This window comes from Ahaetulla prasina, chromosome 7 (genome assembly GCF_028640845.1).
Source record: "Ahaetulla prasina isolate Xishuangbanna chromosome 7, ASM2864084v1, whole genome shotgun sequence".
Lineage (NCBI taxonomy): Eukaryota > Metazoa > Chordata > Lepidosauria > Squamata > Colubridae > Ahaetulla > Ahaetulla prasina.
In genome coordinates, this window is record NC_080545.1 from 54,088,225 (window position 1) to 54,104,022 (window position 15,798).

Sequence of the window (15,798 nt, forward strand, 5' to 3'; positions counted from 1 at the left end):
ATTAACAACATTTGCTCTATATGTTCTTTTCTCATAAGACTCAGCCCTCCTCTTCCTTTGGTTCACACAGAGCATTGATTACAACTGCATTCAGTCTTTGACGCTAATTTTTGAAGATGACATAAGCAAGCAAGTGACTCTCATCCGGGGTGGTGAAATACAGTACGGTTCCTTCAGCCAGGGATTCACCCTAAACAGTAAGATACCATTTATTATTCATTAGTTAATTATCTTCATGTACCTAATTTTCTTTTAATGTACTATATTAACCAAGCTGTTTTTGAGAAATAAATATATTATCATATAGTTTGCCACCAGCCCCTTATGCCAGGCTGCATTGGGCAAAATGCAGAGTCCTCTTCTCCTTTTGCTGGAGATCAAACAAGCCCCATTGTTTTAAAACAGAAAGCAGGATATTATTGAAGTATTGTGGACCACATTTGGAAAAAAACATCTTTGTTCTCACAGCCATTCAGTAAACTTGGGAATTTGAAGTAGAGGAACTTTTTCTTTGGAAAATTGTTATTCAAATTAAAACAGCTAAAATGTTTAGACAGAATTGGGCAGGTCTACAATTTTATTTCTATCCTTTGTCTTTGCTAAGTCTCATTTTCTTTCTCCCTCTCTATAAATTGGGGAATTGCATATATTTTAACTACATTTTGTAGTCCAGGTTGTATTCCAGACAATATATTTCCTTTGCTAAATCTTTTTCTAATAAACAATATTAATTTGTAACATAGTCTTGTCTATTTATGGAGACTTAAGGGTAGATGGCATTTCATTTTAACAAAACTGCATGATCTGCCCGGAGAATCTGCATTTTCTTTCAGATGCAATTTTGGCTTACCAACTTAATTTTTTCTTTTTAATGAGCTAGGCAGCTCTGTATAATTTATCTTCTTTAACATTCAATGTTTGCATTTTTATTTTTGACATTAAATGTAGGTTTTACATTTTAGCTATTTTTAATATACTTTATTTTTTTTAATGTCTTACGAGATTGGTTCTCTTCAGTGGTGGGATTCAAGTAATTTAACAACCAGTTCTCTGCCCTAATGATTTCTTCCAACAACCAGTTTGCCAAACTGCTCAGAAAGTTAACAACCGGTTCTCCCGAAGTGGTGTGAACCGGCTGAATCCCACCACTGGTTTTCTTATCCCCAAAAAGATTGAGGAAGGGCTGACTTTTCTAGATATCATGTTTCTTTGTTATATGGTGAGAAGTTTACACTATTGAAATTATTTCCATTTTTTAATGCATCTTGGCTTTTTAATAAACAGAAAGACTGTGATAGTTCTATCTTTCTTAAACACTAGGAATAAGGGTAAATGCCAGGTGGGGTCTTCCCTAGAAGGAACTACCAAGCCATTAGCCCAAGCATGGTATGAAGACCAGAGGATTTCAGGAGGATTCTCCAATGAATGAGGCTCCAATGAATCCTGCAATATGGTTCTGAACATATTTTCATGAAATAATCAATATTATCATGACCAATCTTATGACCTATTTTGCGGTGGTTGTTAAGTGAATCACACGATTGTTAAGTAAATCTGACTTCCCCGTTTACTCTGCTTGTGAGAGCTAGCTAGGAAAGCAGCAAATGGCAATCATGTGATCCTGGGACGCTGCAACTGGCATGAATACATGCCAGTTGCCAAGCATCTGAATTTTTATCATGGGACTGTGGGGAATACTGAGACAGTCATAAGTTCAAGTCCCTTTTTTCAAAATCTTTGTAATTTCAAACGATCATTAAACAAATGGTTGAAAGTCAAGGATACTGTAATATTGCTTATTCTCAAAAAGAATAGTGTAATGGGTATGAATACAGAATTTAATTCTTTTTATGTTACATTTAGGATACATAGAAGTACAGAACCTATCTTCATTGTTTGTGCAGCTAAAAACTAAATTTGGTTTAAAAATCCAGTTTGCTAAAGATGGCAAAAGAGTGTATATTCAACTCAGAGCTGAGTGGAAGAGCAGAACTATGGGTCTCTGTGGAACTTATAATGGAAATCTGAGAGACGATTTTCTGTGAGTTGGATTTACAAATGAATAATTCTGGTCATTTGCACTGGTTAAAATGTAAAATGCATGCTGTACCTTGTTACAAAAAAAAATAACATTTTTTAAAAAATTCAAAGGAACCCTATTTTGACAGATGCTTTCTTATTTCATTTATAAAAATAATGTGACTGTAGATATAAAGAAATAATAATAAACACATCTAAAATTACAAAAGGCAATAAAAATGTTATCAGATAGAACAGATTAAAGCCATTTTAAAGGAGAGCAAAAATAACAGCCTCAGACAAAAGCCAACAGAACAATTCAGCAAATGTTTAATGGATCAAAGGAAACTGCAGTTGGCATGGAAACTTATAGGTTTAAACACAAGCTAGAAATAAGCAGGGAAGGAATTAGATGTTCTCTTTTTCACTAGCACTCTGAAGTTATCAGTACATTATAGCAATTAAAAAATGACTTTAGGTACTCTTTTTACCAACCTTTGACTTATGCTGATGCTCAACAGAATGTACTTGGGCAAAAATTAGAAATGGAAGCATTATAACCTTGGACAAAAGTAGCTGCCTTGTTTCTTTTGTTACACCCTTAAGAATAGTTTCAATTTTTATTTTTACTTATTTGTTTATTTCTTATAAGATGTCTTGAATGATCATTGTTATGGACAGAAGTTTTTTTTTAGGAGTTGTGTTTAACAGGGTCTTCCATACCGTATCATATATGTGATTATATTACTGAAGTTTTAACAGGCAGAGGACATTTATGTAGCCTTCTAAATACAAAGTGTTCTTGAAGATGGTGATGAAGATTTTCTGTCATCCAGTCGGAGTTTCCTGGAAGTTGAGCCATGGCAACTGGACTTTTCTGTTTTGGTTTGAAACATTTTGCTGCTTATCCAAGTAGCTACTTGGATAAGCAGCAAAACATTTCAGACTAAAAAAGAAAAGTCCAGTTGCCATGGCTAAACTTCCAGTATTCTCTCAGATGCACATATAAAATTGTACTAAAGGGCTATAGATTTATTTATTTATTTATTTATTTATTTATTTATTTATTTACTTACTTACTTACTTACTTACTTACTTACTTATCTATTTATTTTATCAAGTACATATTAAATAATATATATAAGCATGAATTGAATATATAAAATGAATACAATTAAAGGGAACATTAGGACAGGGATGGTAGGCACGCTGGTGCTCTTATGCACGCCCCTTACAGATCTCTTAGGAATGGGGTGAGGTCAACAGTAGACAGCCGTAGATTAAAGTTTTGGGGATTTGGGGATGAGACCACAGAGTCTGGTAGTGCATTCCAGGCATTAACAACTCTGTTACTGAAGTCATATTTTCTGCAATTGAGATTGGAGCGGTTCACTTTAAGTTTGAATCTATTGTATGCTCGTGTATTGTTGTGGATGAAGCTGAAGTAGTCATTGACAGGAAGGATATTGTAGCAGATGATTTTATGAACTATGTTCAAGTCATACCGAAGGCAGTGTAGTTCTAAATTTTCTAAACCCAGAATTTCAAGTCTGGTGGCATAAGGTATTTTGTTGCGAGCAGAGGAGTGGAGGATTCTTCTTGTGAAATATTTCTGAACGTGCTCAATTGTATTAATGTCTGATATATAGTGTGGGTTCCAGACAGATGAGCTGTATTAAAGAATTGGTCTAGCAAATGTTTTGTATCCTCTGGTTAGTAGTGTAATCTTACCGGAGAAGAAGCTATACAAAATTAGGTTTACAACTCTTAATGCCTTTTTGTCGATGTTGTTTGAGTAATGAAGGCACTTAGATCATTTGATATGAGTAGTCCAAGGTCTTTGACAGAATGAGGGTCATCTACAAGGTCATGTCCACTTAGCTTGTATTTTAAGTTCTGATTCTTTTTGCCAATGTGTAAGACAGAGCATTTGCTGGTTGAGATTTGGAGTTACCAATTTTTTGACCATTCCGACACAAAGTTAAGCTCTTTTTGAAGGGTAGCAGCATTGTTGGTAGTGTTAAATAGTTTAATATCATCAGCGAGGAGAACGCGGTTACTTATAATATGATCACAAAGGTCATTTATGTATAGTATGAAGAGTGTTGGTCCTAGAACGCCACCACTATTAACAGGTGCAGGATTTGATAGGGCGCTGCCTATTTTAGCCATTTGTTGCCTGTTTGACAGGAATGCAGTTATCCAATTATGGAGGGGGTCTCATAATAAGCTATCATTATTGCTACTTTGGAGCCATTGATTTAAATTGGGGAGAAGGCAGATGTGGCTTGTCTTTCTGAAATCTAGAGGCAGTGGAGTTTCTTTTCCTCACAGAGATGTGGCCATGTAAGTTGGGTTTTGAATCAGCTCAGGAGACGAGAGGTGGGGGTGACATGTGAAATTCAGGAGATATGTTAGCATCAAAGAACATTATCCCCCAGATAACTAGGTGTACAGGAATGGTGCTCTTGATTGTCCTCCCTGTTGCTAGGCCATTGTGAGAAAATTTCTAAGATCTGGAAGATAAAACCATAGATTTATCTGGGTGGAGAACTGAAATAGTATCTATCCATCCATCCATCCATCCATCCATCCATCCATCCATCCATCCATCCATATATTATATAACTATCATTTCTATATTACACACACACACACACACACACACACACACACACACACACACACACACACACACACACTCTTCCTCAGTACATGGAGTCCTAAAAAGATGGCATTTGTATAATTGCTCTGCTAATATATAGTAGTTCAAAATATAGACTGAGAAACTTGCCAGGTCAACATATGCAGCACAGTACAACTGGAAATGTTCGGCTGAAGTTCTGGACAGCATGGTCCCCTCTTGGTATTAATATGAAGTCAAATCAATCAATCTATACAACCATCATGTTAGCACAGAACTTTTCCATATGGGCATATCTCAGAAAACAGAATATTCCAGTATTAAGAATATTTTTCTGGATAGCTTATTTCTTTTGTTTAATCATTCTCGTTTTTTCCCTTAGTTCCCCATCAGGAATGATTGAAGGAACCCCACAACTTCATGCTAATGCATGGAAGATTTCATCAGCATGTCACATGCCTGTCAACATTCCTGTAGTTGATCCTTGCAATGTTAATCAACAAAATGGTACACTTTTCATTTATTTGGAGATTTTTAATATAAATTTTATCATAATTGCATTACTAGATTACAGCTCTTGTTTCGTGTCTGAGTTTTTCCCTACTTTCTGATGTTTTAAAACATCAAACTATTCCTTTAATCTTTGTTTAATATTTTTAGTAAAGGCAACACTGTCTACTTGTTTACTCATTACTTTAAATAGACATTGAATATATTTTACTATGGTTTAGTCGCATTTAGGTCAGTGGAATGGGACTATATTGATATATTGGAATATATTACATTTTAATCAGTTTAATTAGTTTAATTAGTTTTACAGTAGTATCTATTATTATATATTTTTTGTTTTGCTATTTACTTTTGGATTTCTAACTAATAAACACGGTAATGTCAATTTTTCATAGTTGCATATGCATCCCAGTGTGATCTCATCAATCAAGAACTCTTTGCTCCGTGTCACATATACATCAGTCCAGATTTATATTATCAGCTATGTCGCTTTGATGCTTGTAAATGTGGGAGAAGTTGCTTGTGCAATGCATTTGCCCACTATGCTTATATTTGCAGCAAACATGGGATTACTATAGATTTCAGATCTCATGTTTCATACTGTGGTAAGTAAAACAGAAATGAGAATAGCAATCAGATATGACCTGATCTGAATCCCTTTATTTCTTGATCAAGTCTATAATGTAAAGCTGGTTGTTATGTTGGATCTAAGTAGATATTCAAAATGTATGACACTATCTGTGTATAGTAAAAAGTAGCTAATTTAAGATAGCGTTAATCAGTGGTGTCTTGGTGGGCATGGTGTGGCTTGGTGGGCATAGTGGGCGTGGCAAAATCTCCATTCCCACCCCACTCCAGGGGAAGGATCCTGTAAAATCTCCATTCCCACCCCACTCTGGGGCCAGCCAGATGTGATATTTGCTGGTTCTCTGAACTACTCAAAATTTCCGCTACCGGTTCTCCAGAACCTGTTAGAACCTGCTGGATTTCACCCCTGGCTTTAACCCAATTTACTGTACCTCTACAGAAGAAAAAATTCTGACACTTTTAGCTTCTTATTGCCTAATAAATAGATCTACATGCCTATCTCCATGCAAAATGTACCTTGGTGTTGGTGTACTGAGAATGGGAGTGAGTGTGCATGTGTTTCAAATAAGGTGATTTAAAATGCAGCATCAGCTGATGATTTATATTTCTAATTTGAAATTAGGATTTTTCTCAGAGACCCCATTAGAGAAAAGCTGCCTGGCATGTATTTGTGATTAAACATTTCCCCACTGCCACCATGCTGCTAAATGTTGCTTTGAGTACCTGTCTTTGTCTGCCACCTATTATATGTAACCAATTTCTCAAGCAAAGTACCTGGAGAGCATTCTGTTCTAACCTAGAGTAGGCATAATTGAGAAAAAAAAGATTTTGAGCTATATTTTATATAGAATTTCTGATATTCCTGCAATTTGATGTATCTCCATAGCATTAGTATGCAGAAATGGAATGCTGTATCATCCATGTTCCTCCTTCTGTGAACACTCCTGTTCTTCCCTTTCTCTTGTGGATGCTTGTGATAATGACTGCGCTGAAGGCTGTAACTGCCCTGAAGGAAAATACTTTGAAGAATCCATTAATTTTTGTGTGCCAATGTAAGCTACAGCAAATTTACTTAAATGCATTTTTAAATTAACACAAAGCCGTGCTATTGTGACTTGCAACAAAATACCTTATGTCACCAGACTTTAAATTTTGGGCTTAGAAAATTTAGAACTACGCCGCCTTCGGTATGACCTAAGCGTACCTCATAAAATCATCTGCTACAATGTCCTACCTGTCAATGTCTACTTCAGCTTCAGCCACACAATACAGGAGCACACAATAGATACAAACTTAAAGTGAACCACTCCAAACTCTATTGCAGAAAATACTTCAGGAACAGAGTGGTCAATGCCTGGAATGCACTACCTGATTCTGTGGTTTCATCCCAAAACCCCCAAAATGTTAATCTAAGACTGGCTACTGTTGACCTCACCCCATTCCTAAGAGGTCTGTAAGGGGCGTGCATAAGAGCACCAGCGTGCCTACTGTCCCTGTCCTAATGTCCTAATGTTTCCTCTGTTTGTATCTATTTTATGTATCCAATCCATGCTTATACTTATTACATAATATGTTCTTGACAAATAAAATAAATAAATAAATTTTGACTGTATTTAAGAGGAAGAAACAATGAGGTTTAGAATCATGTCTCTGCTCAATTGCCACATTTGGAAAAAGAGTTAGGATTAGGATTAAAAATGCAAAAGAATGCAACCAATATGATCAGGTGATTCAAACATTTTCTCTATCAGAAAAGGTTAGGACGTTTGAGACTTCCATAGTTTAGAGAAAAGACAACTGAGGAAAAACAGCCGTGGTGAAACAATAGTTAGAATGCAGTATTGCAGGCTAAATCTGCTGACTGCCTGCCGACTGCCAGCAGTTCAATTCTCACCCACTCAAGGTTGCCTCAGTTGTCCATCCTTCTGAGGTCAATAAAATGAGGACCCAGACTGTAGGGGCCAATATGCTGACTGTAAACTGCTTAGAGAGGGCTGTAAAGCACAGTGAAGCAGTATATAAGTCTAAGTCCTATTGCTAGTGCTAGTGCTGTGGTTAGGCAAATGTTTCTCTCCAACTCACAAAGCAGAATCAAGTCATCCAATGACGCTGATAACTAAATTTAGGAGCAAAAGGATGCAGTTTTTCATTCAGCATATAATTAACCTGCGTGATTCATGATGGTAGACAATAATTTGGATGGCTTTATAGAAAATTGAATAAATTCTTGAAGGACAGAACTGTTGAGATCTATTTGTCTTGAAGTATTAAAGTTACCCCAAGATTGGGGGGGTGTCATTTATCTCAGAGGTATCTGGTTGGTCAACTGTAAGAAATTGGACTAAGATGGCTGTTTTTGTGCTCTTAAAACAGCCTCCTATTAGAATTTGCCTTAGCAGGTGGCAGCACCTAGCTAACCTTAGTTGATCTCAGAACCTAAGCCAGAGCATCCCAAACCTGACTAAATTATTGAAAATTGAGTAAAAGTGAGGTTTTGGGGGATAACAACACACAAAACCACTACCCAATCACAACAGTGAGATTTAAACTGACTGAAAGATTTTTTTACCTACATTACATGGAGAGAATTTTCTGATAAGCAGTTTTGGGTAATGAAGGGAAAAAAGTGGGAAGTACACTTTAGATGAGAAAGCTGGCTGGGTGACTTTGGACCAGTGATTTTTCTCTCAACCAACCCACCTTACAAGGTTGGTTTTTTGGGGAGAATAAGAGGATGAAGGAGTATTAAGTGTATTCATTGTCTTGATTATTCATCAAGTAAGAAAGGCAAGATAATAACAAATAAATAAAATATCTTTTTTAAAAATTAGGCCTAGTTGTCGATGTTATTATAAAGGCAGAAGTTTTCAGCCTGGAGAAATTTTGCCCACACCATTGGGATCATGGTAAGTTTTGATACGACGAATTTCATTTTGACTGAATTTGTAGATTGACTTTTTCTGCATTTAATTTTTGAGTTAGATATAGGTCTGTTTTAATTTTATATAAATTTAGCATGTTTTCCTAAATAATTTCCTGCTTTTTCTCACTTAGTATGACAGTAAAACTGTGAACTATTATGGAAGAATAAAAACTGACTTATTGTGCCATCTGGATGCATCTTTCTTAATCACTTAACCACTTCTCTATATGATTACTATCCAATATACCAAGTAAACTTATTTTACTATTGGGCCAAGAACAGGAAAAAGTGTTTGTTTACGTTTCTATGGAAATGTAGGCTTATTTTTATAAATCAAACCATTTAACCTTTTGTTATACTTTACAAATGAATTCACTTAGGAATATGATTTATGGGAGGCCCATCTAGATTCTGCACCTTAAAGCAAGAGTTGGTTGTGATAAAATTTACCCATTTAAAAGTCATCCATATATATATAATTTAATTTATCAATACTCCTTAGGGTGCAAATGGTGGGACAGCCATTAAAAGTAAAAATATGAGCTAGACTCTGTAAAGGGCATGTATACTTTATAAACTATAATATTGGCCCTGGCTTTTGTCAACATAATCAGCTGTTTTGAGCTATTATGGTTGGGGAGATTAATGCCAATTTAGTCTATGTACTTTTAAATCTACCATCAGAGTAGATCCCAATTCAGATGTGGGACAAGATATAACCAAGAAATACAGTAGGTAGCCATTGATTTATCGTCAGAAAACAATATGTTTTCCTGACAGATAAACAAAGTGTATAGAAAATCTAGCCCCTCTTCAGAGTGGTTATGGGTCCAATTCAGTTTTTGTGTTTTTTCTTTAAATGTTTAAGTCCAATGGATAACTGAATTACATGTTTCATTACTAGGTATGTAAAGCTAAGGAATTAAATAACATTGATGTAGGGGAAGGAATGCTAGAACCTGGAGGTGGAGTTAAAAGAGCGATTAACCTAGAATCCTTAGATAGCCATAAGCAAAGTCCATCCCTCTTGAATTCTGTGGATCCTTATTTATGGTAGCTCCAAGTAGGTGCTAACTGTTAGTTGACAGGTTTTCTGTGCATAGGCTGTTTAGCAATAAATCAGTTTAATTGGACCTTCGTGTGTGGATCTGGTCTTTCTTGCCTGACAATAATAGAACATTGGAAGCCTTTAATTAAATTAGTATGAAATTTCTAAACATAATGATAGCCATAATGATATCAGTGTTAATCCACTGACAAAATATTATATACTGGCAGAACAAATGTTTCTTATTTATACTTCGCAAGCAAACCTATATGCTTCAGAAAACTGGAAAACTCTGATGGAGCTTTGGGGGAAGTTGAGGCAATATCCTCGTGAGTGACCGCCAATTCCAGCAGTTGTGTTAATAATATACACATTAGCATAATAATCTGATTCAATATGAAGTTTAAATAATGACATCAGGAAAGTGCTTTCCTTATTCCTTTTTTTTTTAAATTTTCTTTGACTAGCCAGTGTCTAAATGGAACAATGAAATGCAATGAAGCAGCAGCTGTCCCAGCAGGTAACTTTCTTGACTTATTTAGAATAACAATTACCAAGTATGTCTTTCTTTTTTGTTACTTGCAGAAATTATGTTCAAAGTCTAAGGAAGGGATTAAAATTTGTACCCATATGTCTAACTGTGCTTACCAACCCTTTTTCTGCATAGCTCTTGTGTAAGCTATTATTTTCAGCTTAGAGTCTTTTTATTGGCCCTTAAACAGAAGAAACATTAAAGGTAAAAGTAAAGGTTCCCCTTGCACATATGAGGTAGTCGTTCCTGACTCTAGGGGATGGTGCTCATCTCCGTTTCCAAGCTGGAAATCTAGCGCTGTCTGAAGACATTTCTGTGGTCATGTGGCTGGCATGACTAAATGCCAAAGGCGCACGGAACATTCTTACCTTCCACCAAAGGTGGTCCCTATTTTTCTACTTGCATTTTTTACATGTTTTCGAACTGCTAAGTTGGCAGAAGCTGGGACAAGTAACAGGAGCTCACCCCATTACGTGGCATTAGGGATTCGAACTGCTGACCTTTTGATCAACAAGCTCAGCGTCTTAGCCACCACATCTCACAGAAGACGCATTAGCCACCTGCAATTTAAGAAAAGGACTGTAGCTCTGGCTGACCCTTATTTAGTTTTAGAAGCTAAAAAAATGTCGGCCCTGATTAGTACTTGGGTAGGAGCCTTCAGAGAAATCCAAGGCTATAGGCTAGCTAGGAAATTGGGACAGAAAAAATCCTAAATAAATCACAAAAGAGTCCACAAAGAATTGAACTCAATTTGAAGAATGCTTAATCTTTTAAAAATTACTATTATATATGATGTTAGAAGGATATTCAGTTAGGGCATCTTACTGAAAATGTACAGTGTTAGACAGCAAACCTAAGCACTAAGTTTAATTAATGGGAAATATAAATATAAATTTATTATATATCATTTGCATTTCATATCCATAGTGCACTCATGTCCTGATGGAAAGATCTACTATGACTGCCATTCTCATATACCTGGCTTGCCATCAGCTGGAATAAACTGTGAACTAACATGTACAAATATTGCTATGAACTTTACCTGTACACCTTCTCCACCATGTTTGAATGGTTGCATCTGTCCCCCTGGGTAAGTGATACCAAAAGTCAACGTGGGATACAGCAAATGTATTCAAAGATCAGATGAATATATGTTACTCTGACTACTATATTATTTTTAATTATTCCCAACTACCCTGAATGCAAAGAGATTTCATAGCAGTAAAAGGTAAAGGTAAAGATTCCCCTCGCACATATGTGCTAGTCGTTGCCGACTCTGGGGGGCGGTGCTCATCTCCGTTTCAAAGCCGAAGGGCCAGCGTTGTCCGAAGACGTCTCCGTGGTCATGGGGCCGACATGACTCAATGCCAAAGGTGGTCCCTATTTTTTCTACTTGCATTTTTACGTGCTTTCGAAACTGCTAGGTTGGCAGAAGCTAGGACTAGTAACAGGAGCTCACCCCGTTACACAGCAGCACTAGGGATTCGAACCACCAAACTGCCAACCTTTTGATCAACAAGCTCAGCTGTCTTAGCCCTGAGACACCGTGTCCCCTTCATAGCAGTACTATAGGCTTTCTTTTAGGCAAGAAATATAATAGATAAGCCTAAAGCTTATCAAATGGATAAATCCATTTTCAATTAAAAAAAAGTACTCTTTCTGAGTGTTCTAGGGAAAGAGGCCTGAAGAAACCAAAACATCAGCTGCAGCCTGACTGAGGATCTGTTTGTCCATTTCACCATAAAGCTACTGTATGTGTAAAGATTCCAAGTTCAACTTTCCCATTTTTCTGTTTTAAAATATTTTTACCATGTGACCCAATAGTGATTTCTATAGAACTCAAAAGCTATCTCTGCTCTACTTTTTGACCATTGAGTCAACTAGAACAGGATTTATATCTGTTGTTGCTATATAAAAAGGATTACAAATATATATGGATAGTTATTTTTTTTCAAATGTATGTTTTTACTATTTCAAAGGATGGCAGAGCATAAAGGAAAATGTTATGTTCCTGATAGTTGTCCATGCATGTGGAAGGATTGGGAGTATATGTCAGGCGAAGTGATAGCTACCCCTTGTTATACATGGTAAGTGTGATTATTATACTTTAATTAACTTTAGTACTACATAGGCTGTGACATGGCCTTGCATGTGTTCTTTGATTCTGTAATGATTTAAAATAATTTAATAATGACTGATGACCCTAATTAGGGTTATACATTGATGGGTTACCTTGGCAACTCAGAAAATTATTCCAGAAAAAATTGGTAGAAAACTCAATCAATCAATCAATCAATTAATCAGTGAAATAATCAATCAGCTGGCATATCCAAGTAGTAAATGCACAAGAGTCTTACTTCACCTTCAAAACTTAATAGTAAAATATATTTTTTAAATAAAACATTTAAAATATAAATTAATGAATGAAGAAGAAAGTAGGTTTTTTTTAAGTCCATCATATAACATGATGAGTCTTAATCAATTTATCTAGGAATCTAGCTAGGAATATCTTAATAATTATTGCAATGCAAAATATAAATTGTGGAGTTCCAAAAGTTTGTCTTAGTATTAAAGTTTTTTTAAACTTCATAACCATCTTGCTAGAAATATCAAAATTAAATTAAAATATGAAGGTATATGAGGACTGCCAAAAGGATCTTACCAAACTGCATCATGTACATGCAAATGTATTCGGTACAAGAACATATCCAATGTTCCATCTCAGGCTGAAAAATATTTAATTAATGATGGAGTTTACATTGGAAATGACTTGCAAGAGGAGATCTAGGGACTGTGATGGATGCTTTAAGGAAACCTTGATGCAGCAAGAAATTGCTTTGTGGCATATTTATTTAATCCATTGTCTTCTGTTTATTCCAACACAAATAGCATGTACTGTGTGTGTGTATGTGTGTGTATTTCTACTATAGCACCCATCTTATGGAGTATTCTCCCTCCGAAGACTAGGCTGGCCCCAACTTTGCTAACCTTTTAGGGCTTTAAAGGTTAACACATCTTAAATTGGTTCATGTAAGCAACTGGTAACCAGTGCTGATATTTTCATAAATATATATAAAATATTTTAATCCAAATGCAACTGAACCAATGAAGCTACCATTTACTCAATTACCTTAGCCAGAAGTAGAATATGTGAGATTATCATGTAATTAAAAGGATTTTATGGGTCAAACGAGCGCTTTTTCAATTAAAAAATCTCTTATAACTGTCTCTTTTAAACACGGAAAGATGCAGTGAATGAGGTGTTGATTTCCTACCTTGAATTTGAGCTAGGAAAGAAGTGCAAGAGTCTTCAGTCACCCTATCCACATCCTCAGGATCTACAAATCTATTGCAGATAATTAGAAATTAGATATGAAATATTATATTGATATAGAATTCACACAAGTACAGGATATAAATGGAGTCATGGTGGCACAGTGGTTAGAATGCAGTATTGCAGCCTAACCCTGCCCACAGCCAGGAGTTCAATCCTGACTGGCTCAAGGTTGACTTCGTCTCCCAGCTTGGTAAAATGAGGACCCAGACTGCTCAGAGAGTGTGGTAAAGCACTTTGGAGCAGTGAAAGTGTTAGTGCTAAGTGTTATAAATATATTTGGAATCTTGCTATTTTATGTTTCATGAGAAAAGAGTATATATATATATATTTAATAAGAAAACCTTGATTCTTCCCCTCACCCCACAGTATTTGCCGACGTGGGATATTTAATTGCACATACTATCCTTGTCCAGCTGTATGTACAATCTATGGAGATCGGCATTATTATACTTTTGATGGACTAGAATATGACTATGTGAGTGACTGTCAAATTTATTTGATAAAGGTAAGAAGACTTTTGTTTTGTTTTGCCCTTTTGTATGTAGAGTAATAAATTCTGCATCCACTTCTTTCAACATCTATGTGGATGGAGTTTATCCTGTTTACTTCAAATTACAAAATAGTATCAGTGCAAGCCTTTCAACGCATAGATTTTAGGTTCTTCTCTTTTTCTTGCTTTATGTATTTAATATCATCGTTTCTTCCTGTTAATAAAATAACATTTTCAGTTGCCATATCACAGATTTCTAATGAAACCAAATCAACCAACAGCAACAAGGATGCTGTTCTTTATTTTTTTTAATGAAAACTTGATACTCATAAAGTACCAAGCATCAATTTTAAGCAAGAACTTGCTTTACTTTCTATGTTTCTTAATAGTTGTCAGACTTTTACAGCTATATGGATTGGAATGATTAATTCACCAAACAAGTTTTGATGTGGAAGATAAATTAGCAGAAAGGTGACAATACAAAAATTCTAGCAAGTACTCTACTTCCAAATGTCTACTTGTACGTAGACAAAATAAGCCAGCAAGATTTTGTACATTTTCTTGTGCTTTTTCTGCCTCTTTCATGAAGACAAGTTGTCTCTAATTGTTGATTGCTTGGAAGTTGCTACTAGAACACTTATCATAGTGAGCACTAACAATCAATTCTAACAACAGCAAATCTTAATTTGATACCTAAAATTAATTTATTTTATCAATAGAAGTATAAAAGAAATATAAGAATTTATCTATTTATTTTGTTTATCTATATATATATGCATGGTCAAAGCTGAATATTTTTGCATTCTATTTTTATTTTCCCAGTTTTTATTTATTTATTCTTGTATACAGATGTACTGTATATCTCAACTGTTCCTCGTAATAACCAAATTTATTTATTTATTTATTTTATTTATTTATTTATTCATATTTTTATACCGCCCTTCTCCGAAGACTCAGGGCGGTGTACAGCAAATAAAACAACAAAAATCCAAAACAAATTAAAATACTATAACAAATTTAAAAATCTAATTCGACCGCTGTATACTTAAAATATTAGCTAAAATTTTTCAAAAGCTAAAACCCAGTTAAAAACCCGCTAAAACCCCACATATTAAAATCAATCAGGCCATCCCCGCTTGGTGAAAAAAGAAAGTCTTGAGCTCGCGTTTAAAGGTCCGGAGATCAGGGAGGAGACGGAGTCCCACCTGCAGCTCGTTCCACAGAGCCAGGGCCCCCACAGAGAACGCTCTTCCCCTGGGGGCCGCCAGCCAACATAAACATAAAACATCCACAGCAAATCACTTTAAATTTAATTGATCAAATCAAATTAAAATAATAATAATAATGATGATGATGATGGTGATGATGCTATATACCAGGGGTAGTCAACCTTTTTATGCCTACCGCCCACTTTTGTATCTCTGTTAGTAGTAAAATTTTCTAACTGCCCACTGGTTCCACAATAATGCGCCGTGTATCGTCATCTGCGCATGCCTCTCGTCAGTGGTGGGATTCAGCCAGTTCGCACCACTTCGGGAGAACCGATTGTTAACTTTCTGAGCAGTTTGGCAAACTGGTTGTTGGAAGAAATCATTAGGGCAGAGAACCGGTTGTTAAATTACTTGAATCCCACCACTGCCTCTCGCGCATCGTGGATTGGGTTTGTGGGGGGGGGGTGTGCTGGCTACCAGCTCTGCTTGTATGTTA

General features: G+C 35.8%; 1 protein-coding gene across 1 annotated transcript in view; it reads left to right on the forward strand.

Moving 5' to 3' along the window:
* OTOGL (otogelin like) overlaps positions 1-15,798 on the forward strand; it is a 118,108-nt gene that overhangs the window by 17,676 nt on the left and 84,634 nt on the right. Inside the window, exons 12-21 of the mRNA XM_058191655.1 lie at positions 71-197; positions 1,864-2,041; positions 5,046-5,170; positions 5,569-5,778; positions 6,648-6,813; positions 8,593-8,667; positions 10,200-10,252; positions 11,192-11,354; positions 12,244-12,351; positions 13,968-14,106. Of these exons, the coding sequence (XP_058047638.1) occupies positions 71-197; positions 1,864-2,041; positions 5,046-5,170; positions 5,569-5,778; positions 6,648-6,813; positions 8,593-8,667; positions 10,200-10,252; positions 11,192-11,354; positions 12,244-12,351; positions 13,968-14,106 (1,344 nt within the window). The remainder of the gene's footprint in view (positions 1-70; positions 198-1,863; positions 2,042-5,045; positions 5,171-5,568; positions 5,779-6,647; positions 6,814-8,592; positions 8,668-10,199; positions 10,253-11,191; positions 11,355-12,243; positions 12,352-13,967; positions 14,107-15,798) is intronic.